The 24,021-nt window shown below is 39.4% G+C and overlaps 1 protein-coding gene across 2 annotated transcripts in view; it reads left to right on the forward strand.

The window, feature by feature from the left end:
• The window catches only part of LOC124795317 (nuclear valosin-containing protein-like), a 158,331-nt gene that overhangs the window by 103,368 nt on the left and 30,942 nt on the right, over window positions 1–24,021 (forward strand). For both annotated transcript variants that reach the window (XM_047259288.1, XM_047259289.1), the window contains exons 8-10: window positions 1,592–1,811; window positions 8,855–9,137; window positions 17,751–18,414. In XM_047259288.1, the coding sequence (XP_047115244.1) occupies window positions 1,592–1,811; window positions 8,855–9,137; window positions 17,751–18,414 (1,167 nt within the window). The remainder of the gene's footprint in view (window positions 1–1,591; window positions 1,812–8,854; window positions 9,138–17,750; window positions 18,415–24,021) is intronic.

Consider the following 24,021-nt stretch of genomic DNA (forward strand, 5'->3'; position numbering starts at 1 on the left):
GACCTTTTACAGAAGCTCAGATTTTAGTGTGGAGTTCAATGCAAGATATTATAATAGTTTCCACAGTGAAGCTTTGTCTTGAAACGTGGTAGAAAAGCCACAGAGATTCTGGTTGTATGTAAAGTATGCTAGTGGCAAGATACAACCAATGCCTTCTCTGCGTGATAACAGTGGAAGTACTATCAGTGACAGTGCTGCTGAAGCAGAGTTAGAAAAGATTTTTCTTGTGAAACATAACTATCTCTTTACTTGCACAAAGTGTTGGGTGCTAACATGTTTCTGGATTTCCAGAAGGCTTTTGACTCCGTACCTCACAAGCGGCTTGTAATGTAATTGCTTGCTTACGGACTATTGTCTCAGTTATGGAACTGGATTTGTGATTTCCTGTCCGAGAGGTCACAGCTCACAGTAGTTGACAGAAAGTTATAGAGTAAAACAGTAGTGATTTCTGGCATTGTCCAAGGTAGCGTTATAGGATCTCTGCTATTTCTTATCTATATAAATGATTTAGAATACAATCTGAACAGCCATCTTAGGTTGTTTGCAGATGAAAATGTCATTTATCCTCTAGTAAAGTCATCAGAAGATAAAAACAAATTGGAAAACAGATTTAGAAAAAATATCTTTATGGTGCAAAAATTGGCAATTGTCCCTAAATACTGAGAAGTGTGAAGTCATCCACATGAGTGCTAAAAGGAATCTGTTAAACTTTGGTTACACAATAAATCAATCAAATCTAATGGCCATAAATGCAACTAAATACTTAGGAATTATAATTATGAACACCTTAAATTGGAAATAACACACAGAGAATGGTGTGGGAAAGATGAACCAAAAACTGCGGTTTGTTAGGAGAACACTTAGAAGATGCAATAGATCTACTAAAGAGACTGCCTACACCACGCTTGTCGTCCGCAGCTCGTGGTCTAGTGGCTAGCATTGCGGCCTCTGGATCACGGGATCCCTGGTGCGATTCACGGCTGGGTTGGGGATTTTCTCTGTCCGGGGACTGGATGTTTGTGTTGACCTCCTCATTTCATCATCATTTGTGATTGTGGCTAAATTGGACTGTGTAAAAATTGGGACTTCGTACAGGTGCTGGTGACCGTGCAGTTACAGGGTTAACTGAGTATGTCAAGAAAGTTCAAAGAAGAGCAGCACATTTTGTATTATCAAGAAATAGGAGAGAGAGTGTCTGGGACATGATACAGGATTTGTGGTGGACATCATTAAAACAAAGGCATTTCTCATTGCAGTGGTATCTTCTCACGAAATTTCAGTCACCAACTTCCTCCTCTGAATGCAAAAATATTTTGTTGACGCTGACCTGCATAGGGAGAAACAATCATCATAATAAAAAAAGGGAAATCAGAGCTTGCACGGAAGGAAATAGGTGTTCATTTTTTTCCGCACGCTGTTCTAGAGTGGAATAATAGAGAATTATTGTGAATCCCCTGCCAGGAACTTAAGTGTGATTCACTGAGTATCTGTGGAGATGTAAGTGTCCTATTAATAAGAAATCAGAAAAGGGCATTGCTCTCTTCCTCTGCTGCCTGCGATATATATTATCAGTGTAAATGTTTTGTTGCAGGAACTGCAGTTGCCGATGCTGAAAATATCTGCTCCAGAGCTTGTTGGTGGAGTCTCTGGAGAGTCTGAAGGACGAATAAGAGATTTATTTGATCAGGCAGTCAGCCTGTCACCATGTATTTTGTTTCTTGATGAAATAGATGCTATAACTCCACATCGTCTGACAGCTCAGAGGGAAATGGAAAGGAGAATTGTTGCACAGCTCTTGACCTGCCTTGATGGTAAAAGGAAAAATGCTTGTTGATACGTATATTGTTAAATTAATTTTAAACTAGTGGTAAGTTTGTTTAAATTTCTATATTATGTTGCATCAAAAGAATAATAATCAGCATTTTTATTCGAATAAGACAGCTTCCTATCTTGTGTGAGAAGGCATTTTATATAAAAATTAAGTTAGCAGTGCAGAACTATGTGTGAAGCAATTTCACTTTGTCTGTGGACATTTATTTATCTATCTTCACTGGTGATGGAGAGTTTGTCATATTTTGTCTCCTCACTGGTACTGGACAGTTTGTCACGTTTCATCTTCCTTTGTCCCCACTTTAAATCCGTGGTCTGAGTGACCTGCCCTCTTTCCAACCTTCGCCAGGCAAAATACCCCTTTTGTCCTTGAGTAAGGAACATATTGGTTCTGTAAATTAGGGATGTTATTGTTCACTTTAGAATTTGTTTGTAGTAGTTGGAACTTTAGCTCTTGTAGCTAAGTAGTGTGCAGCCATTGTCTCCCCTCATAATTCAAAAATTTGTAAAAGTCCTTCTCTCCTCATTAAGAAGCAAATATTTGCTAGAGTCATATGCATACACACACATTCACTGTCTGACCCGGTTAAAATGCAGCACAGTTGATAAAGGGAATGTAAATTGGTAGAACCAAATCAACCATCTTCACTCCTTGGCAAGATAAAATTAGCAGCCACAACTCTTGACACCCCTATTGTGAATGAAGTTTTAATCAAATGGACTTAGGTTGATTCCAAGATCCTGCCACTGTATTGGAAACAAAAGTTCGGAATCATCTCCCCTAAACCTCCAGGTGAGGTATCTGCAGTACTGTAATCTTTTGTCATACACATCCTTGTTAGTCATGCACATTCAGGGTGTGTATGACGCGAGGCAACCGGGAGATCCGGTAAAAAACCCGGGAATTTTTTCATCCGGGAAAAACCCAGGATATTTTTAGAATTCTGGGAATTTTTCGCTGTTTTATTTTTCAGTTAAATTTTTGTAATGTTGACTGGTAAGAACCGGTACTCTAACAAAGGATATTACTTTATCCCGCTACTGCAGAACAATACTTCAACAATAAAACATAAATGAGAGAAAAAAATGAAAATAACTTAAATTGCAAAGGAAATGCGCCACATACGACGACACCCAGTGCTCACGCAGTCTACCAATTGAAAATGTGTCAAAGGCTTTAGGTAGATTCTCCCGCTTCTGGCTACAGGAATGTGGCTGTTGGCTGTGCAAATAGTCGCAGCAAGCAGCTGGATGCTACTGGGAAAAAGGGGTGTCAAATCCATATTCATCAGGGAAAAAACTTGTTTCGCAAAGCACCTAGCATCCAGCGCACATTGGTCTATCGATTAATCATATGATTTTGAAAAGCGTCCCTGTTGGTTTTTGAACACATTTTAAGTTGATTTCTGAATGAATCATAAGTTGACTTTTGAATGTATGCATAGTGTATGTGATGTCTCTGTCAGGAGAATCCTTGTCGCATCTAGAAATAAACTTTCTGCAGACAAAAGGGGACAGGGCTATACGAGCTGAGAAAGTAAAGCCGAATGCGAATGCCAATCACTGTCTGATTATGTGGTTGATTGGGTTTGCGAATGATCAGAATTGTTAGAATTACTAGCGAAATCCATAGATTCAGACTACCAGAATGGAAATAAACGACTGACAGGAATAACAGGTGAGAAAGATTACGCATTATCTTCTCGGTGTATCCAAGAAAATGAAATTTTGACAGAAAATTTTTGGCCAGATTGCTACACTAGTAAGGGCTAGTAGTACAGACCCCGGCTAGCAGCCGCGTAAGTTCTATTCTGGAAGTAACGCGGAAAACTTGTTGTTCGAACACGTAATAACGCCTAACCGGAAAATAATTGCGGGATAACTAAACCTGTGATTCTGGGAGGGTTAGTGAAGTTAATCAGCGAACAAATTTTGACAATGACAGCAGTAGCTACAGAATTGGTGATGACAAGAGTGTTTGGTAGAACGAGGAAGGAGAAGAAACAGGGACATCACACAAATTATGGAAGAATAAGAGGATTCCAAATTTATATAAAAATTTCGTAATACTACTTTTCGATATTTCGTAATACTACTTTTCGATCCTGTGCTTGAGAAGCTGGTGCGTATGAATGAAATGTGAAACTATTACCTAACATAAAGCTTTTTCTTGTAGTGGGCCTAATAGGCATTTAATATTGGTACTTCGTGAATTATATCCTGTCGTTATAAAAATGGCCATTTGTGCCAAAACAGTCTCGTTTATTTGGTATGTTTCAAAATTGCTGCCATGTTAGAAGGCCTATTTTGTTTTATCTAGCAAACAATGACAAAATAGTCATAATCAGATTGAGAAACCACACCAGTCTTGGGTATTATTTGTATTAACAGCTTTTTCAGTATTAGATAACGACATTTCGATTTTTCATGTAGCAAAACGTTTTATGAACTTTGATGAGGTAATAGATTCTTTCGCAGAAAGGAAAGCAGGCCATGTAAAGCTGTAGCAAGATAAGAGAGGAAAAAATGATAGGAGCTAAGGTTTGAAGAAATGTGTAATTTCTTGCTTGTCTCTTGTCAGTATTGGTTTTATATATCCTATATTCAATTTTATGTCACACAAAACAGCAAGTTATTAACTAATAGGCAATTACGAGTCCAGATTTTCTGAAGAGTTCTTGTTCTCTCGATTACAAATAATCCCATCCGCTATTAATTGCGAGATTTTTTAAAGAGTGGCAGGCGATCAGACATTTATGTCATTATTAAAAATTTTAATGGCGCATTTGTGTGATATATCTTAAAGTGTAACACTCGCAAAAAAGATCAACAGCAAGTCCGAAAGCTTAGCTTCTCTTGCAGCTTGAGACCAATATTATATGTGAAAGCTTTGCTTTTCTTGTAGCAACGCTATGTGTATTAATTTAAGCTATTAACTTTCCCTGTTTGTGTGTTCGTGCCACTTAACAGTGATGTTGCTGTTGGCTGACTACATCACGTGTCCTATGCTCTGAATATCCGCTGTCATCGGCTGGCGAGATCACGTGACATGAGCTGACTGGCTTACAAATTTGCTGCACATCAAAGATATTTCCACAACGTGTCTTTTTCCCTGAGTTTCGTTTTCTTAAGTGCTGGGAAATTGTACGCCGTGTATAAAACCATAACAATTCAAATGATTGATAAGGGAAAATATACTGTCACGTGGGAGAAAGTGTCTTTTTAACCGGTAAATCCGGGAATTTTTTTTTCTTGTCCACATATACAGCCTGATGTTTCCTGATGTCATATGTTAGGTAACTGTATTGATCTTTTCTTATTCTTGGAAAACAGCAAAGTACTTCCTCGTACTGTTACCTCGTTTTGTTCACCTGGCTATGTGCCCTGCCCACCTCCACTTCATTTTTATGTCAGTTGTGTTTACATTTCCCACCCCAGTTTGTTCCCTGATTTGTGTGTTTTCCCATGCCTCCTAATAATCATCAACATACACATCTCCATTATTTGTGGAGCTGCTTTCAGCCATAAATGTCCATGTACAGCTGCCAAACCAATATTTGTAAACTAATCCTTTGACTTCATTATTATTTTGTGCTAGTTTTGTATGTTGGTTATTCATTACTTTAATCTTCGTAATTTTTCAGTTGTTCTTCCGAACTTCCTGTATTGAGTATTGCCATTTTTGTGGATGTTTGTGTGCAATAAAGGCAAACACATTATTACTTCATTTTACCTTTTAAGGGATGTGGAGACTTCTCATATGATTGCCTAGAATATTTTGCTAGAGCAGAATCTTTGCCTGACTCATTCAAATTTGAATTCCCCCCATGATTTTAGTGTGTGTGTGTGTGTGTGTGTGTGTGTGTGTGTGTGTGTGTTTTGAACAGGTGGAGGGGAGGGGGGGGGGGGTGTTCATTATACTAACCTGACTAAATTATTACTTTGTTTCTTAGTACAGATTTTGTCAAAATCAAATCATACTTTCTAAAAATGCAGTATCTCTTGATGGTGTGATAGTTCATACTTCCTGCTCTTTTCTGTAATATGACTAATTACATGTACAGGGTGTTTCAAAAATGACCGGTATATTTGAAACGGCAATAAAAACTAAACGAGCAGCGATAGAAATACACCGTTTGTTGTAATATGCTTGGGACAACAGTACATTTTCAGGCAGACAAACTTTCGAAATTACAGTAGTTACAATTTTCAACAACAGATGGCGCTGCAAGTGATGTGAAAGATATAGAAGACAACGCAGTCTGTGGGTGCGCCATTCTGTACGTCGCCTTTCTGCTGTAAGCGTGTGCTGTAGAAAACATGGTTTATTCCGTAGAACAGAGGATTTTTCTGGTGTTGGAATTCCACCGCCTAGAACACAGTGTTGTTGCAACAAGACGAAGTTTTCAATGGAGGTTTAATGTAACCAAAGGACCGAAAAGCGATACAATAAAGGATCTGTTTGAAAAATTTCAACGGACTGGGAACGTGACGGATGAACGTGCTGGAAAGGTAGGGCGACCGCGTACAGCAACCACAGAGGGCAACGCACAGCTAGTGCAGCAGGTGATCCAACAGCGGCCTCGGGTTTCCGTTCGCCGTGTTGCAGCTGCGGTCCAAATGACGCCAACGTCCACGTATCGTCTCATGCGCCAGAGTTTACACCTCTATCCATACAAAATTCAAACGCGGCAACCCCTCAGCGCCGCTACCATTGCTGCACGAGAGACATTCGCTAACGATATAGTGCACAGGATTGATGACGGCGATATGCATGTCGGCAGCATTTGGTTTACTGACGAAGCTTATTTTTACCTGGACGGCTTCGTCAATAAACAGAACTGGCGCATGTGGGGAACCGAAAAGCCCCATGTTGCAGTCCCATCGTCCCTGCATCCTCAAAAAGTACTGGTCTGGGCCGCCATTTCTTCCAAAGGAATGATTGGCCCATTTTTCAGATCCGAAACGATTACTGCATCACGCTATCTGGACATTCTTCGTGAATTTGTGGCGGTACAAACTGCCTTAGACGACACTGCGAACACCTCGTGGTTTATGCAAGATGGTGCCCGGCCACATCGCACGGCCGACGTCTTTAATTTCCTGAATGAATATTTCGATGATCGTGTGATTGCTTTGGGCTATCCGAAACATACAGGAGGCGGTGTGGATTGGCCTCCCTATTCGCCAGACATGAACCCCTGTGACTTCTTTCTGTGGGGACACTTGAAAGACCAGGTGTACCACCAGAATCCAGAAACAATTGAACAGCTGAAGCAGTACATCTCATCTGCATGTGAAGCCATTCCGCCAGACACGTTGTCAAAGGTTTCGGGTAATTTCATTCAGAGACTACGCCATATTATTGCTACGCATGGTGGATATGTGGAAAATATCGTACTATAGTGTTTCCCAGACCGCAGCGCCATCTGTTGTTGAAAATTGTAACTACTGTAATTTCGAAAGTTTGTCTGCCTGAAAATGTACTGTTGTCCCAAGCATATTGCAACAAACGGTGTATTTCTATCACTGCTCGTTTAGTTTTTATTGCCGTTTCAAATGTACCGGTCATTTTTGAAACACCCTGTAAATGTTCAATTTTTTGTTAATATCTTCAACATTATGGACATTAGACTGAATGGTCTACAGAATCTGAATGAATTTTCACTCTGTAGCAGATTGTGCACTCATTTGGGACTTTCAGGCTGATTAAAATTGCTTACCAGACCAAGACTTAAAACATGGAAGTTTACATGGTAGAAGAGAGGCACTGGCAGAAGAAAACTGTGAGGGCGAGTTGCGAGTTAAGCTTGATTAGCTCAGTTGTTACAGCTCTTGCCCACGAAGCCAAAGATCCCCAATTAGATTCCAGGTCCAGCATACAGATTTAGTTTGCCAGGAAGTTTCTTGTAATGTTGAATAATTATGGCATTGTTTGTTTAAAGAAATGATCATCTTCCACAGAAATTGTGTAAATAATTTTGGCAGTCCCCTTCCACTTAGTGACGATACTCCCTTCATCAAATCTCAAATAACTTCATACGCATACTGTGGCATTTACTTCCATAATATCATTGTTTTCATGAAGAACAATTTGTGTTCCTGGTGCATCTGTTAGGCTACACAATAATTTATCTAGTGCTTGTAAAACTTTATCTCTGATGGTAGGTACTGTTCCTCATTGTTGGAAACTTTCGCTTTTTCCGTTCGACGTTTTCTTTTGCTTTTTCCATATCTGCAGCATATTTTAGTGTTTATGTTAGTACCTTTGTTAAAGAATTCTTCTCTTATCTATGCCTGTATGACTGTCCAAAATTACTTAAATTAATCATGTATACTTCCCTGTTTTTTAAATAAATTCTGAAAATCAATATTATATGCTTAACATTATTTGCTGGCTTCTTTCCGACCTCGTACGTATTTTCACTTGCTTTCTTTCTCAGTCTGTGCTCACATCAATTTCTAGAGCAGTTTAGGATGTTTAGTTTGTATCTACCTGACAGTAATTTTTTGTAAACTTCACATTTTGCTGTTGGATCTCCGCATCTGTTGTTCTCTTTCTTCTTGTGATATCTAAAGTGTCTCAAAACCCTGTTCAAAATCGCTTGTATTTTGCCTTTTTTTATTGCCCATAGGGCACTCATCTTCGGGTGTTTGTTACACATACACGATTATTTCATTCCCATTAATAATAATAATAATAATAATAAATTGCTTTTATGTGATGTGTAAGTTACCATTTCAATCTGGAAAGCTGGCACAATATGTAGTTTTGGTTTGCAAAAGAGATCTATTTGAATGATTAAACTAGAGAGAGTTAAAACTTCAGAGCAGAGAAGTTTCAAGTTGTTCCTTCATAATGGTTGGATGATTGGTGTCCCCCCCCCCTCCCCTCCCCCCCTTGGTAGGCTTAAAATGTAAGACAACACAGTGGAAAGTTTTTAATTTATTATAGAATAATATTGCTGTTTTTGTTTTAGGAAATCTAAATTTCTCTTGTTTTCTTCCATGTATTCAAATGCAGAATTGAATCAGAGAGATGGTGGTTCAGGTGTTCTCGTTATTGGAGCAACCAACCGACCAGACTCCTTGGACCCTGCTCTTAGACGTGCAGGTAGATTTGACCGTGAAGTTTGCCTGGGAATTCCAAATCAGGAGGCAAGAGCAGAAATTCTTAAAGTATTATGCACAAATTTGCGCCTTGTGCCAGACTTCAACTTTGAAGAGGTTGCTCGAAACACTCCAGGCTTTGTGGGTGCTGATTTGATGGCACTGATGAGGGAAGCTGCAATGGTAGCTGTGAACAGGTATCCGTGATGTAAAATTCTCTTCATCTCACTTCAGATACCTTTTATGTAACTTCAGAAATGTTTTACCACTTATTTCAATAGTAGACAGTAAAATGTATTAATACTTATTAAGAAATAGATATTACTACTTATTAATCGTTGATTTTTTGCTTAAATGTTTTCAAATCAAGTCAGTGCTGTGCATTTTGAGTGGCCAGTTTAACACACAGTGTGTCTAATTGTAAAGTGTATATTGCTGTAAGCCAATGATAGTAATCAGTGAACTGGATATATTTATAATATGGACAAAGTTTACTTAAGATGTAAGATTAGGGGGAAAGGACTTGTGAGGCTTAAGGATAATGGAAAAGTCACTCAGGGCATCAGGTTAAGGGAGAGACAGCGTCCAGAATGAGAAGTGGAAAACAATTGTTTGCATCAAACAATATTTGAAAATATGAGAAATAGCAGAGATGATAGTAGGTAGTTGAGAGATCAGTGGAAGTATGTCATAAAGAAGTGCTGCTTTTTTCTAAAAAGTAGTCTGTTATCTCCAAAGTATACAAACTCGGATAGGACACCAATAAACATCCTATTCTTTAAAGAATTGAACTTCCACGTATAAAACAGCTTCAAATGTCTGATTACTTTACAAATGAGTTTGTGTTAAATTTTGTGTGTTAAGCATGTAATTAAGAAAAGGTTTGGAATTATGGTTAAAGTTTATTGGAAGTCACAAAGTGCTCTCATGCATTACAGGCGAGTGTAGTCTGGGTAATCTGTGTGACATTTTAAGCAGAAGTCAAACATCTAAGTGTCTATGACACCATAGCTCACGAACTGTGTATCACACAGTGATATAATTTTGCGGGTATTTTCAGTAGTATGTGTAGATACTGTCTGCAAAATGGGTTGCATATAGGTAATAGGAAACAATAATAAATTAGATTGTCATGTCTGTCTGTTGAAGTTTTACTGTATGAACAGCAAAAATGTAGTGAGTGATAAATGTTTTGTCTTTCATCATTTTGTGGGTGGTGTCAGTGAGAAAAAGTTTTGTGAAGGTTTGAAATTGTATGTCGAGTTTGTTGGAAGCCTCTGTGCTCTCATTCTCAAATACTCCATGAATAAAATATGGGTATTCGCCTGCCGTCAATTGCGCTGTCTCAAGATAAATGCATAGTTTCTAACTGTAATACTTGTTCTGTTGTGTTAAACATTTAACATAAGATCACATTTCTTAATGACAGGGTGTATATGTGTGGGAAATCTGGTAAAAACCCAAGAATTTGGCTTCTGGGAGAAAACTGGGAAAAATATGGGAATTCATATTATTGAGTAAAAAGACCTTGTTTCACAAAGCGCTTAGCATCCAGCGCACATTGGTCTATCGATTACTCATATGATTTTGAACGCATCCCTATTAGTTTTTGAACATTTATGATCAAATTCTATATTGATTTCTGAATGAATTGGAAGTTGATTTTTGAATGCATGCATAGTGTATGCAATGTCTCTGCCAGGGGAATCCCCGTCGCATCTAGGAGTAAACATTCCTGAAAAAAAAAAGGGGGGGAGGGGGGGGGTCTAGTTGCAATACATGCTGCGGACTTGTTTGACATTGCAATGCAATTTCGTTCACACGTAAGGGTGAATGACAATTGCTGTTTATGTGGTTGACTGGGTTTGCAAATGATCAGCGTTGTTATAATTACTAGTGAATTCCATAGATTCAGTCTACCACAGTAGAAATAAATGACTAACAGGAATAACAGGCAACAAAGATTTTATTATCTTCTCAGTGATGCAAGAAAATGAAATGTTGACAGAAAATTTTTGGCCAGACTGCTACACCACTAAGGGCCAGTTATACAGTCTCCGGATAGCAGCGGCTAAAGTTCTATTCTGGAAGTAACATGGAAAACGCGTTGTACGAACACACAACGCCTAACAGGAGAATAAATGCGGGGTAACTAAACCGGTGATAGTGGCAGGATTTGTGAAGTTGACCAGAGAATAAATTTTGACATAGGCAGGAATAGTTACAGAATTAGTGTTGACAAGATTGTTTGTTAGAACGAGGAAGGAGAAGAAATGGGGACTCCCACGAATTATGGAAGAATATGATGATTCCAAATTGATATAAAAATTTTGTACTACTACTTTTTGAGCTTGTGCTTCAGAAGCTAGAGAGTATGAATGAAATGTGAAACTATTTCCTAACATAAAACTTTTTGCTTGTAGTTGGCCTAATAGGCATTTGATATTGGTACTTCGTGAATTATCTTCTGCTGTGTTATAAAAATGACCATTTGTGGCAAAACAGTCTCATTTATTTGGTGTGTGTAACAGTTGCTGGAATATTAGGCAGGCCTATTTCGTTTTATCTAGTAGACAGTGACAAAATACACGTAATCAGATCGAGAAGCCACGCCAGTCTTGGGTACTATTTGTCTTAACAGCTTTTCTAATATTAGACAATGACATTTTGTTTTTTCATGTAGCAAAGCATTGACGAACTTTGATGAGGTAATAGATTCTTTCCTATAAAGGAAAGCACACCATGTAAAGTTGTAGCAAGATTAGAGAGAAAAAATGCTAGGACTTAAGGATTGAAGAAATGTGTACTGTCTTGCTTGTCTCCCATCTTTACTGGTTTTATCTATATCACACAAAACAGCAAGTTAATATAATAGAAGGAAACATTCCACGTGGGAAAAATTATATATAAAAAAAGAGGAGGTGACTTACCGAACGAAAGCGCTGGCAGGTCGATAGACACACAAAACAAACACAAACATACACACAAAATTCAAGCTTTCGCAACAAACTGTTGCCTCATCAGGAAAGAGGGAAGGAGAGGGGAAGACGAAAGGAAGTGGGTTTTAAGGGAGAGGGTAAGGAGTCATTCCAATCCCGGGAGCGGAAAGACTTACCTTAGGGGGAAAAAAGGACAGGTATACTCTCGCTCACACGCACATATCCATCCACACATACCTGTCCTTTTTTCCCCCTAAGGTAAGTCTTTCCGCTCCCGGGATTGGAATGACTCCTTACCCTCTCCCTTAAAACCCACTTCCTTTCGTCTTCCCCTCTCCTTCCCTCTTTCCTGATGAGGCAACAGTTTGTTGCGAAAGCTTGAATTTTGTGTGTATGTTTGTGTTTGTTTTGTGTGTCTATCGACCTGCCAGCGCTTTCGTTCGGTAAGTCACCTCCTCTTTTTTTATATATAAAAACAGCAAGTTATTAGCTAATAGGCAATAAAGAGTGCAAATTTTCTAAAGAATTCGTGTTCTTCGGGTTACAAATAATCCCATCCAGTATTAATTGTGAGTTTATTATTTTAAGAGGGCAGGAGGATCTGCAACTAATTGACACATGGTGCAGGGAATGGCAGTTGAATCACAATGTAGACAAGTGAATGTGCTGCGAATACATAGGAAGAAAGATCCTTTATTATTTAGCTACAATATAGCAGGTCAGCAACTGGAAGCAGTTAATTCCATAAATTATCTGGGAGTAGGCATTAGGTGTGATTTAAAATGGAATGACCATATAAGATTAATCATCGGTAAAGCAGATGCCAGACTGAGATTCATTGGAAGAATCCTAAGGAAATGCAGTCCGATAACTAAGGAACTAGGTTACAGTACACTTGTTCACCCACTGCTTGAATACTGCTCATCGGTGTGGGATCTGTACCAGATAGGGTTGATAGAAGAGAGAGAGTAGATCCAATGGAGAGCGACGCGCTTCGTTACAGGATCATTTAGTAATCGAGAAAGCGTTACAGAGATGATAGATAAACTCCAGTGGAAGACTCTGCAAGAGAGATGCTCAGTAGCTCGGTACGGGCTTTTGTTGAAGTTTCGAGAACATACCTTCACCGAGGAGTCAAACAATATATTGCTCCCTCCTATGTATATCTCGCGAAGAGACCACGAGGATAAAATCAGAGGGATTAGAGCCCACACAGAGACATACCGACAATCTTTCTTTCCACGAACAGTACGAGACTGGAATAGAAACCGATAGAGGTGCTCAAGGTACCCTCCGCCACACACCATCAGGTGGCTTGGAGAGTATGGATGTAGATGTAGATGTCAAACCGGCCGACTGGGGCAGGAGAGGCACTACAGGACATTTTAATTTCCACTGGCCTGAATATAGTTTGATGGCACCCATTGCAAAATATTACACATTTGGATTCCACAGAGCGAAATACAGAGACGTGTGACAAGGTGTGTGGCACTGCACTTTGGCACACTTAAGATCAAATAACATGTGCTACATTCCCTCAAACATATATGTTTCGTGTATCAGACTCATCGGAAAGATGTGCGCTACAAAATGCAGATTCTTTGAAAAGCCCGATTTTTTAAATTTTTGGAGTCCTCCCTCAAATGCTTGAGGTAGGGGGAGCGCCACTATCTAATATTGTCCCGGTTCGGAAATATCGTAGATCCGGACATCATGCACAGAGCAGTCTGAGTTGTAGTGAGCAGGTGGTAGTCTCCACGTGAACTGTGTTTACGTGTATTGATTTTGTTGTTTCCTCTTCGTTTATTGCTCTCACGTCAAATGAAAACAAAACTGATTTCTGTGGCTGGAAACTATCAGGTGAATTAAAATTCATTCACATAATTACGGAAGGCTAAAATATAGTATTAGTATCAGATCTTGTTTCCACCTTTCTGACAGTGAAGCATTAATCGCCTTGCAGAACAATGAAGTTTTTTTGTCGGTTTGTTAAAGAAATTTGACTTTCATTAATCTTTTCTGCTGAGACGGTCAATTTATTTGAAACGAAGTGTTTAATTCCACACTATTGGGTAGTTTCAACTGTTCGCTGCATTTCAAATTCACGTTTTCATCTTGTAGCAAGTGTGGCATTACGCCATAATAAAGAACCAAACATGAGATAACACAGCACTGGTATTCCAAGAAAATTTACATCTGAATGTGGACATACGAATGTGCACTTTAAGCCGAATTACTTTTTAATATGGTTCACAAAATTCCCATACTCTTGGAATCTCTACTAATGTCTTGTTTCTTTTATGAGATAATGTAATATCTTTTAATGTTTTACACCTACGAGCGTATGGGCTTCCTGCGTCATTGTAGCTGCGCAAACGCGGCGACACCTGTCATCTGGTGCAACTGCTGAAACGAATTTATTTCTAACAGATCGCGGGAAAATTTTCTGAATGGTTGTTTAAAAAGTGTTATTTTCAAGTAACGTAAATTTCCTTTTACACAAGATGAACTCTGTGCGCGAATGTCCGATGAATTTCTTAAATCACAGTGTGTTTGACTCTCATTCAAAAATCAAATCTTTGAGGACGACCATTTGGAATATTTACGAGCCCAGAAGATCAGACATTTATGCCAGTTTTTAAAAATTTTACTGGCACATTTGTGTGATGTATCTTAAAGTGTAACATGCGCAAAAAAAGATCAACATTATGTGTGAAGGCCTAGCTTCTCTTGCAGCTTATTAATCCAACCTTATATGTGAAAGCTTTTCTTTTCTTGTAGAAACACTATATATATTAATTTAAACCATTACATATTCCTATTTGTGTGTTCGCGCTGCTTAACAGTGATGTCGCTATTGACTGACTACATCACATGTCCTATGCTCCGAATATACACGGTCATCGGCTGGCGAGATGGCTTGACATGAGCTACGACTGGCTTACAAAAGCGCATCGCAATCTCGATTACAATCCCTTGGAAAGTAACATGCGGTGTTTGGTGGAAATTCGTATTTATACTTTCGTAATTGGAAAATATGCAGTGTACATGTTGCTGCACGTCAGACATCTTTCCTGAACATGTTTCTTCCCCTGAGTTTCGTTTTCTAAAGTGCCGGGAAATTCTACGCCAGTGTATAAAATCACAACCATTGAAAGGATTAATAAGTTTTAAAGTTCCGAGGAAAGGTATATTGTTAACACGGAAAAAGTATATTTTCATCCAGGAGAAAGTGTATTTTTTTAACCGGGAAATCTGGGAAAAATCCCGGAATTTTTTCCCTCGTCCACATATACAGTGTCATACCATAGGAACCATTTAAAATGAACAAACATGCAGCACCACGCCAACTTTTGACAGTTAATTAATTATTCGTTGCTGCTGTCAGTTCTCTACCACAGCGGCCGGCTGCTGCACGTCGCTCAAGCAGCATCTCTGGACCGAGCGATGGCATGTTGTTGGATCATTAAAGTCGCGCGTGCTCACCACTTGGCTTTCTCGGTTCGCAGGAGAGCTTCTGTAAAGTTTGGAAGGTAGGAGACGAGGTACTGGCAGAAGTAAAGCTGTGAGGACAGGCGTGAGTCGTGCTTTGGTAGCTCAGTTGGTAGAGCACTTGCCTGCGAAAGGCAAAGGCCCCGAGTTCGAGTCTCGGTCCGGCACACAGTTTTAATCTGCCAGTAAGTTTCAGCTCATTAGTTGTTATGCCCACTAAAAAGTGGCACAGTGGTTACTGCTCAGGTTTTTAATCACATGGCGGCTTTCACAGGTAACTGTGTCTTGGGTATGGGGTTGGGATTAGGATTGGAGTAGAGATGGACAACAGTATTGCATAACTTGAGTGAGTGGCGGAATACCAATATCGGAGGTTAGTGTAGAGGAGGTTCCTCATTTCAGGTCATGCTTGGAACTCCGATGAAAAATGTGATTCAGTCACTCCAGTCCTGGGTGGCACTGAAACATCAATGAAGTGGCTTACTGTACTGAAGAGCTGCAGGTGAAGTTGGTGGTGGAGATGATGTTGAAATCCTGAAGGAATGTAGATAGGATGTCCTCATTGTAGGTCCACATCATGAAGAGGTCATCAGTGAAGCAGAGCCATGTGAGGGGTTCAGGATTTGGGGTGGTTGGAAAGCATTCCTCTGGATGAGGCATGAATAGGTTGGCAGAGGGTGGTGCCATGTTTGGATGCCAATTATTGCACCAAGAAATTGTTTGTAGGTGAAGGCTTCAAAGAAGTAGTAATTATGGGTATGGATATAGTTGGTCATGGTAACCAGGAAGAAGGTTGTAGATTTATTGTCTGTCAGGCATTGGGAAAGATAGTGTTTAATAGTGGTAAGGCCATGGGCATTGGGAATGTTAGAGTATACTGTAGAGGCAAGTGAATTTGACAGTGATGAGCAGGGTTGTGGGTGGTAAAGGAACAGGAACTGTGAGGAGTCGGCAGAGGAAATCGTTGGTGTCTTTTTATACAGGAGGATGGGTTACAGGTAATAAGCTGAATAAGTTGGCCCACAAGAGCAGAGATTCTCTCTGCAGGGGCACAGTAACCAGCCATAAGGGGTTTCCTAGGTGGTTGGGTTTATGAACTTTAGGAAGCAAGTAGGAGGTGGTGGGGGTGAGGTGAGAGGAAGATTCAGGGGAAAGTTTCAGGATGGATCAAAGAATTTAAGGAGGGACTGGAGCTCTTGCTGTCTGACACTGTTGCAGATCTGTTTAGTTTCTGAATTCTGGATGGTGGTGAGAGTGAGCTTCTTCGGTAGTGGTAAAAGTAAAGTCTGCAAGGCAGGGTTTAACAGCTATGAAGGGATGTGGGAGAGCTGTGATGGAGGCCCTTGTAGGAGTGGTGGATAGTGGTTGTCCAAGACAGGAGTATGAGGAGAACATGTTGGAGTGTGCTTGGAGATAGCATTGCACGTGCTACTCTAGTTCCTATAAGATGGGATGTATAACTTTGGAAGCAAGAGAATTTTGTAGGTGGCAAGGAAGTATTGCAGGAGGTTTGGGCTTGGTTTGTATGGTTTTGCAGGACTAGGTTGGTGAGGGCAATGGATTCAAAGAATTTGAACAGATAGATATCATCATGAAAGGAGAGGGCTGCAGTGAAAGATTGGTAAATTGATGACCAGGCCTTTTGGTGGATTCCATGAGCTGACAACAATTCAGGAACAATGTGTTGGGCTGGGTTCTGGCTAGGGGTAGGGTAAAGTTTTTTTACAGGCGCAGTTGGAAGGAGGTAGGATCCATAGTGGAGGATAAAAAAATAAAAATGGAAAAATCTGTTGAACAGTGTGAATTACATTTAATAATCGATGGGATTGCAATAATGAGGAGCTTCTACTTTGAAGTTGAGAAAGTAACTATTTCTGTTTTGGTGGGTTTGATCTCTGTTGACCTCTTGAGATCGTTCCTTTCTGTCTTTGTAGATTGGCTTTTGTCTTCTCCTAATGTGGAAGAAAATGTCTTCATTTAATGACATGAAGACAGCAAGAACATGCAGTTGTAAATGATGATGAAGGAGCTTTTAGAAACAAATGTTGTAGTACCTAAAGACCTTGGAGAGGAGAGTAGCATGCTAAAGCTACTAATACTAGTGTCAAGTGAAAAAGTGTTCGTGTGTGTGTGTGTGTGTGTGTGTGTGTGTGTGTGTGTGTGTGTGTGTTTTGATTATTTACTTAATTAACTTTGTGTGCTATTAAAACACTTCCTAGTAATAAAGAAGAAAAGCTTGCACATTTGTCCCAGTAAATAATTACTCATCTTTTTTTATATGCTCAACAAATCCCTTATACTTGATAACACCAACTCTGCTTTACAGAGATGTTTTTCTGAATGAAAATAAAATCCTTAACTTTTGTTCTCTTATTCCAGAGTATTCAGCGAGTTGAAAACAAAAGCACAAATTAAAAAAGACAAGGAGCTTGTCACCATAGACAGTCCGACAAAAGTGGTGGAAAATGGAAAATATTATTTGAAAACAAAAACACAAAGTAAACAGGACAAGGAGGTTGTCACCATAGACAGTCCATCAAAAGCAATGGAAAATGGAAAACAAAAAAAGAAAAAAACAGTCAGTGTTAAAGCTAAAGATAGTGATAGTTCTAGCAGTGAAGTCAGTGAAAAAGAAATTGGCAGTGGGGTGGAAGGTGATAAAGCTGTAGATCCTGACAGCAAAATACATGATATGGTGGCATTAAATGCCAGTAAGGAAGGTATTAGCTCCCCAGAGGATAATATAAATACAAAGAAGAATTTGCCTTCAGCGGATAGTTGTCAGAAGACATCTGCACCTGTGACAGAAACAGTCCTTCAAAATGTTACACTTTCAGACCTAGTAGATTGGCTGCACAACCAGCCTCCACTAACAGGTGAACAACTGAGTGAACTGTACATACAGCAGTCAGACTTCAAAGAAGCTCTCCGAGCAGTGCAACCATCAGCTAAACGTGAAGGCTTTGCTACTGTTCCTGATGTAACCTGGGATGACGTTGGTTCATTGAAAGACGTCAGAGAAGAGTTACAACTAGCAATATTGGTAAGTTAGAGAAAACAGAATGTGAAAATTCTTTTGGTTGTTCATGATAACAAAGTAGTGCCATTTTATGTCAAATGCTCTAATTTCAGAAAAAGTGTCCCCATGACAATCGCGGATTTTGATGTAATTTTGTGTGAACATCCATACTAATTCCTAATATAATACTTGGAGAGATACAGTCATTTGTTTGACTGCCTACCACAGCTTTCAGCAGTGCGCCCTGAGCAGACCTAGGTCACGTTGTACAACTTTTTTGCGTTTTCTTAAGTGAAATAATAAAGATTTATAAACAGTTTTCATATAGATAATTTTAGGCATAGTCAACAAAAAGTGCTTGGAAAAATGTATAGTTTAGCTTTTTGTGTCTCCTGGAGTAAGTGCATGATAATGCCAAAACTTTGCATGTGGTAACTTACCAACACAAGGTGTACAAATATCAAACATTCCCCCTGTTGCTTTCCAGCACTTTGCAAATTGAGGGCAAAGTTGACAATTTTTGTAAAAATACCTGAAATGTTTATTTTCAGCCCACTTTTACAAAAAAGTATTTTCTCCAAACTCTTTTAAACATTTTCCATTGGAAAGACCCTGTCCTAAACCACCTGAAAATCTAGATTTCGTTTTACGGTGATGCATATAATGCCGTAACAAAATGACGACACAGTGAAAATGCATTAAAAATACACCCATATTCCACTGGTATTCAAATTAAATGACCCATTTCTTGTTGTGTTTTACAATTTTTTAATACCCGTTAAGATAGTATTAAAAATCCAGAGCACTATGAAGTGAGCTCGAATCAAAAAACTTGAAAATCTGCAAAAGGAAGTAATCTTTCTTGATTTTTAAACATCTCTAACGCATTATTCAGATCTACAAAATTCTTTTTATAAAAAATGAAAGGGTATAAAGAGTCCAGTAATGAGGATAGTTTTTTCTTTTTTTGTATCTCTAATAATTGCTTGTGTTTCTCAGCATAGGTGTTTGCAGTCTGCGATTTAAGGAAATCATGGTACGTCATGTTACATAGAGCAGAAGCTATAGCATCTGCATTTTTTAGCTATTTCATGCAACATGATCCACAGGAAATTATTTTATACAAGCAATGGATTCACACTACTGATAGGGGCAACCTGGATGCAAAGCATTTCACAGAGGATGAATTTATTGAAAAAGCTGGAACAAAAATTTGGTGTCTGTCATGTCATTAGATTTCCAAAAATCAGAGTGTGCATCTAAAAGTCCTTAAGTTTTATATAAAGGAAGAGGCGCTTATTATCCTAATGGGTTTTGTCAAAATTGTTCATTTAGAAAATAATGCAAGGTTTCCAAGAGAAAAATAGTTAAGCATCATCTATCTTTCTGTCCTCTTTTTTCCACAAAATCAGAAGGTAAAATTTGAGTTTTTATGTTGTCAGTGACTGACCGACATGATGCAATAATTCTTCTTGTCTTTATCAATGAATTGATGGAATATGTAAAACACAATTTGCTCTGATTTTTATTTATTATTTGAGTGGTGGCCCCAGCACCCAATACAAAACTTTCAAAAATTTTCTCAGTTTGTGAAAGTAATCAGTAGTAAGAGCAAGCTTATAAGGACCAGTTAGTAGTCAGATTCTTGGACCTATAAATCTGTTTTGCTTTTGCACTAAAAGCATTAATGACATTAAATTTGTTTCGTCGGCAAAGAAGAAATTGAAGAAAATATTTTTAAGGTTCAGAAGACAAAGAGGTTTAAACATGGACCTTCTCTAACAGGAACCAGAGAAAATATATATATATATATTTTTTTCCCAACTGAAGAAACAATTCAGATCAGCAGAGTTTAAAATTGTGCATCCTCCTTTCTGTTAACGATTTGTGACTGTGAAGGAAGTACACTATGTGATAAAAAGTATCCGGACTCCCCCCAAAACATACATTTCTCATATTCGGTGCATTGTGCTGCCACCTACTGCCAGGTACTCCAAATCAGCAACCTCATTAGTCATTAGACATCATGAGAGAGCAGAATGGGGCACTCCACGGTACTCACTGACTTTGAATGTGGTCAGCTGATAGGGTGTCACTTGTCGTATGTCTGTATGCGAGACTTCCACATTCCTAAACATCCCTAGGTCCACTGTGTCCAATGTGATAGTGAAGTGGAATCGTGAAGGGACACACACAGCACAAAAACGTACAGGCCGACGTCGTCTGTTGACTGACACAGACCGCCGACACTGGAAGGAGGTCATAATGTGCAATAGGCAAACATCTATCCAAACCATCACACAGGAATTGCACTCTGCATCAGGATCCACTGCAAGTACTATGACTGTTAGGTGGGAGGTGAGAAAACTCAGATTTCGTGGTCGAGCGGCTGCTCATAAGCCACACATCATGCCGGTAAATGGCAAACGATGCCTCGCTTTGTGTAAGGAGCGTAATCATTGCACGATTGAACAGTGGGAAAACGTTGTGTGAAGTGACGAATCACGGTACGCAATGTGGTGATCCGATGGCAGGGTGCGGGTATGTCGAACGCCCGGTGAACCCATTGTTGAAGAGGAATTCCGGGATGGTGATTGCATCTTTCAACATGATCAAGCACTTGTTCATAATGCATGGCCTGTGGTGGAGTGGTTACACGACAATAACATCCCTGTAATGGACTGACCTGAATCCTATAGAACAACTTTGCGATGTTTTGGAACGCTGACTTTGTGCCAGGCCTCATTGACCGACATCGATACCTCTCCTCAGTGCAGCACTCCGTGTTTAATGGGCTGCCATTCCCCAAGCAACCTTGCAGCACCTGATTGAACGTATGCCTGCGAGAGTGGAAACTGTCATCAAGGCTAAGGATGGGCCAACACCATGTTGAATTCAAGCATTACCGATAGAGGGTGCCATGAGCTTGTAAGTCATTTTCAGGCAGGTGTCCAGATACTCTTGATTCCATAGTGTATATTAACATCAGACCTCCAGCAAGGACAATATTGCCGTGTATATGTGAGAAAGAGTGCTGGATTGGAAACTTCTGTAAGACTTCCACTGAGCTGAAGGATACTTTAAAAAGCGTCTACATCTACATACATACTACACGAGCCACTGTATGATGTGTGACAGAGGGTACCTTGTACCACTATTAGTCATTTCCTTTCCTATTCCACACGCAAATGGAGAGAGGGAAAAATGGCTATTCATATGCCTCCTTACGAGCCCTAATTTCTCTTACCTTTGCGGTCCTTAAGCAAAAGGTATGTTAATAGCGTTCCTCTGAAAAGAATGACACATTCCCATTTGAGTTCCCGAGGTATATTTGCAATACTTGTATGTTGTTTGAACCTACTGATAACAAATTTCGCAGCACACCCCGGAACTGCTTCAGCGTCTTGCTTTAATTCCACACTTGAGCAATACTCAAGAACAGATCGCATTGGTGTTCCATACATGATTTCCGGTACTACAGGTGAATGACACCATCCTGAAGCTCTCCCAATAAATGAAGCTGACCATTTGCTTTCGCTACTAAAATTCGTATATGCTTGTTCCATCCCCATCTCTTTGCTATATTGTGTCTAGATCGGGGTTGTCCAATCCTTTAGCTTAAGCAAGCCACACTGGGAGATGATGAGTAATTTTGGGCGACTTGCAATACACTTAGCACTAACAATAACTGCTGACAGAAGGGGGGGAAAATGAAGATATTCATCATAACATTACATACACAAAATTTTATAGAATTTTTTTTCCTGGTAATGTCATAGATGCTCACTTTTTGGACCACAGGTTGGGCAGCCCTGGCCTAGATATTGAATCAACCCCGCAGGGGCCAGCAAATTAATTTTATTGCTCATCAAAAAGTGAAAGTTGCTGGCTTCCAGAGTAGCACATTGTTTCAATTCCCGTATTTACTCGAATCTAAGCTGCACTTTTTTTCAGTTTTTGTAATCGAAAAATCCGGCTGCGGCTTAGAATCGAGTGCAAAGCAAGCGGAAGTTCTGAAAAATGTTGGTAGGTGCCGCCACAACTAACTTCTGCCGTCGAATATATGTAGCGCCACACAGGCAAGCTTTGTAGGCACAGAGATAAATACTGGCGCCAAAACCTCTGTGCCAGTAAAAAAAAAAAAAGAAGAAGAAGAAGAAGAAGAAGCAGAAGAAGAAGAACAAGAAGGGTGCAAGACGAGCTTTTTTTCTCCGCCCCGAGTTTCAACCACTGCATTTTCATACATTATCCAACGAAGTAAATACAAATTCCGTATTGTTCATCTTCGAATGTAGCAGAATTTCAATGTACTACGAAAATCCGACTGGCAAGACTGTTTGGGATGTTTGTCAATATGGCCAACTCTACGTTCTCAATTTTTTCCTACCTGTGAGAAGAGATGGTTGCTAATAGGAACCTGATGAAATGTGAATCACGTGCAGTATTCTCTTCACAAGGAGAATATAAACATTTTGCCACGTATTTTTCATGTTTGCTGCTATCTCATTTAAATCCTGCCTGCCTAATAAACTACGAAACTAGAGTGAGACAACAGCAAACGTGGAAGAATATATGTATCGTGTCATGTTTATATTCGTATTATTCTTATGCCTAATAGTGATAGTCAAAAATGAAGCACGGCAACTGACTAGATTTTTAAACCTAAGATGACTAATTTCTGTGCAGAATTTGATATACTAAAGAAGCGGCCGCAAAGATTTTCAAACGGAAAAAAATTTTCACCTACCTCTCTTTCAGAACATGTTCTATCATACGCAGTCTGTTATTTGGTTCTTGTTGATCATTATCAAAGAAAGCAGCAGTGTAAGTAACAACAAATAGCAGTCTCTTGCCATTGTTTCGCTAATGAGGCGATTCCTCTCTCTCTCTCTCTCTCTCTCTCTCTCTCTCTCTCTCTCTCTCTCTTTTTTTTTTTTTTTTTTTTTTTTTTTTTTTTTTTTAAAAAAAAAAAAGCGGCAGTAGCGCGCACAAAAAAGCCATGCCGCGAGCCGCGACAGGCCGTAAACACGCACTATCAGAATGCGACAAACAATGCATGACACAGTACAGTACTGCATTTTCAGCTTAAGAGTGACGTTAACACCTATAACAAAGAAAACGGCAATTATCAGATCGAAGCAAATTAAGCAATTGATTCAAACCAGACGAAGCACGTGAAAAAGGAAGGGTACCCGAATAAATACGGACGGAGCGCCTGACGCATAGCAATGGCTACCTGGTAAAGCTTAACTGCTATGCTTACGACTCGAACAAAATTACTGTTGCTGTATCATCATTCATTCGACCTAAATTGTGTCTCATATTACAATGGACCAACTTTGTTTCAATTTGGATGTGCAGCCTAAAACTTTTCTCTCCCCTTGAATTTCGATTCTGAAATTACAGGTGCGGCTTAGATTCGGGATTTTTTTTTTTTCCTTTATTTTGAGTCTCATTTTTCAGGTGCGGCTTAGATTCGAGTGCGGCTTAGATTCGAGTAAATACGGTATTCCATCTCCATCAGTGACATTGTTTGGCAGGCAGTATGGTTTTCATTGCAATGTTCAAAAGCAAATTGAGATCTCTAAAAATTCAAGTATCTTGGAGTAAATATAAGCTTAAGATTCTAAA

The sequence above is a fragment of the Schistocerca piceifrons genome, chromosome 4 (genome assembly GCF_021461385.2).
Source record: "Schistocerca piceifrons isolate TAMUIC-IGC-003096 chromosome 4, iqSchPice1.1, whole genome shotgun sequence".
Taxonomy (NCBI): domain Eukaryota; kingdom Metazoa; phylum Arthropoda; class Insecta; order Orthoptera; family Acrididae; genus Schistocerca; species Schistocerca piceifrons.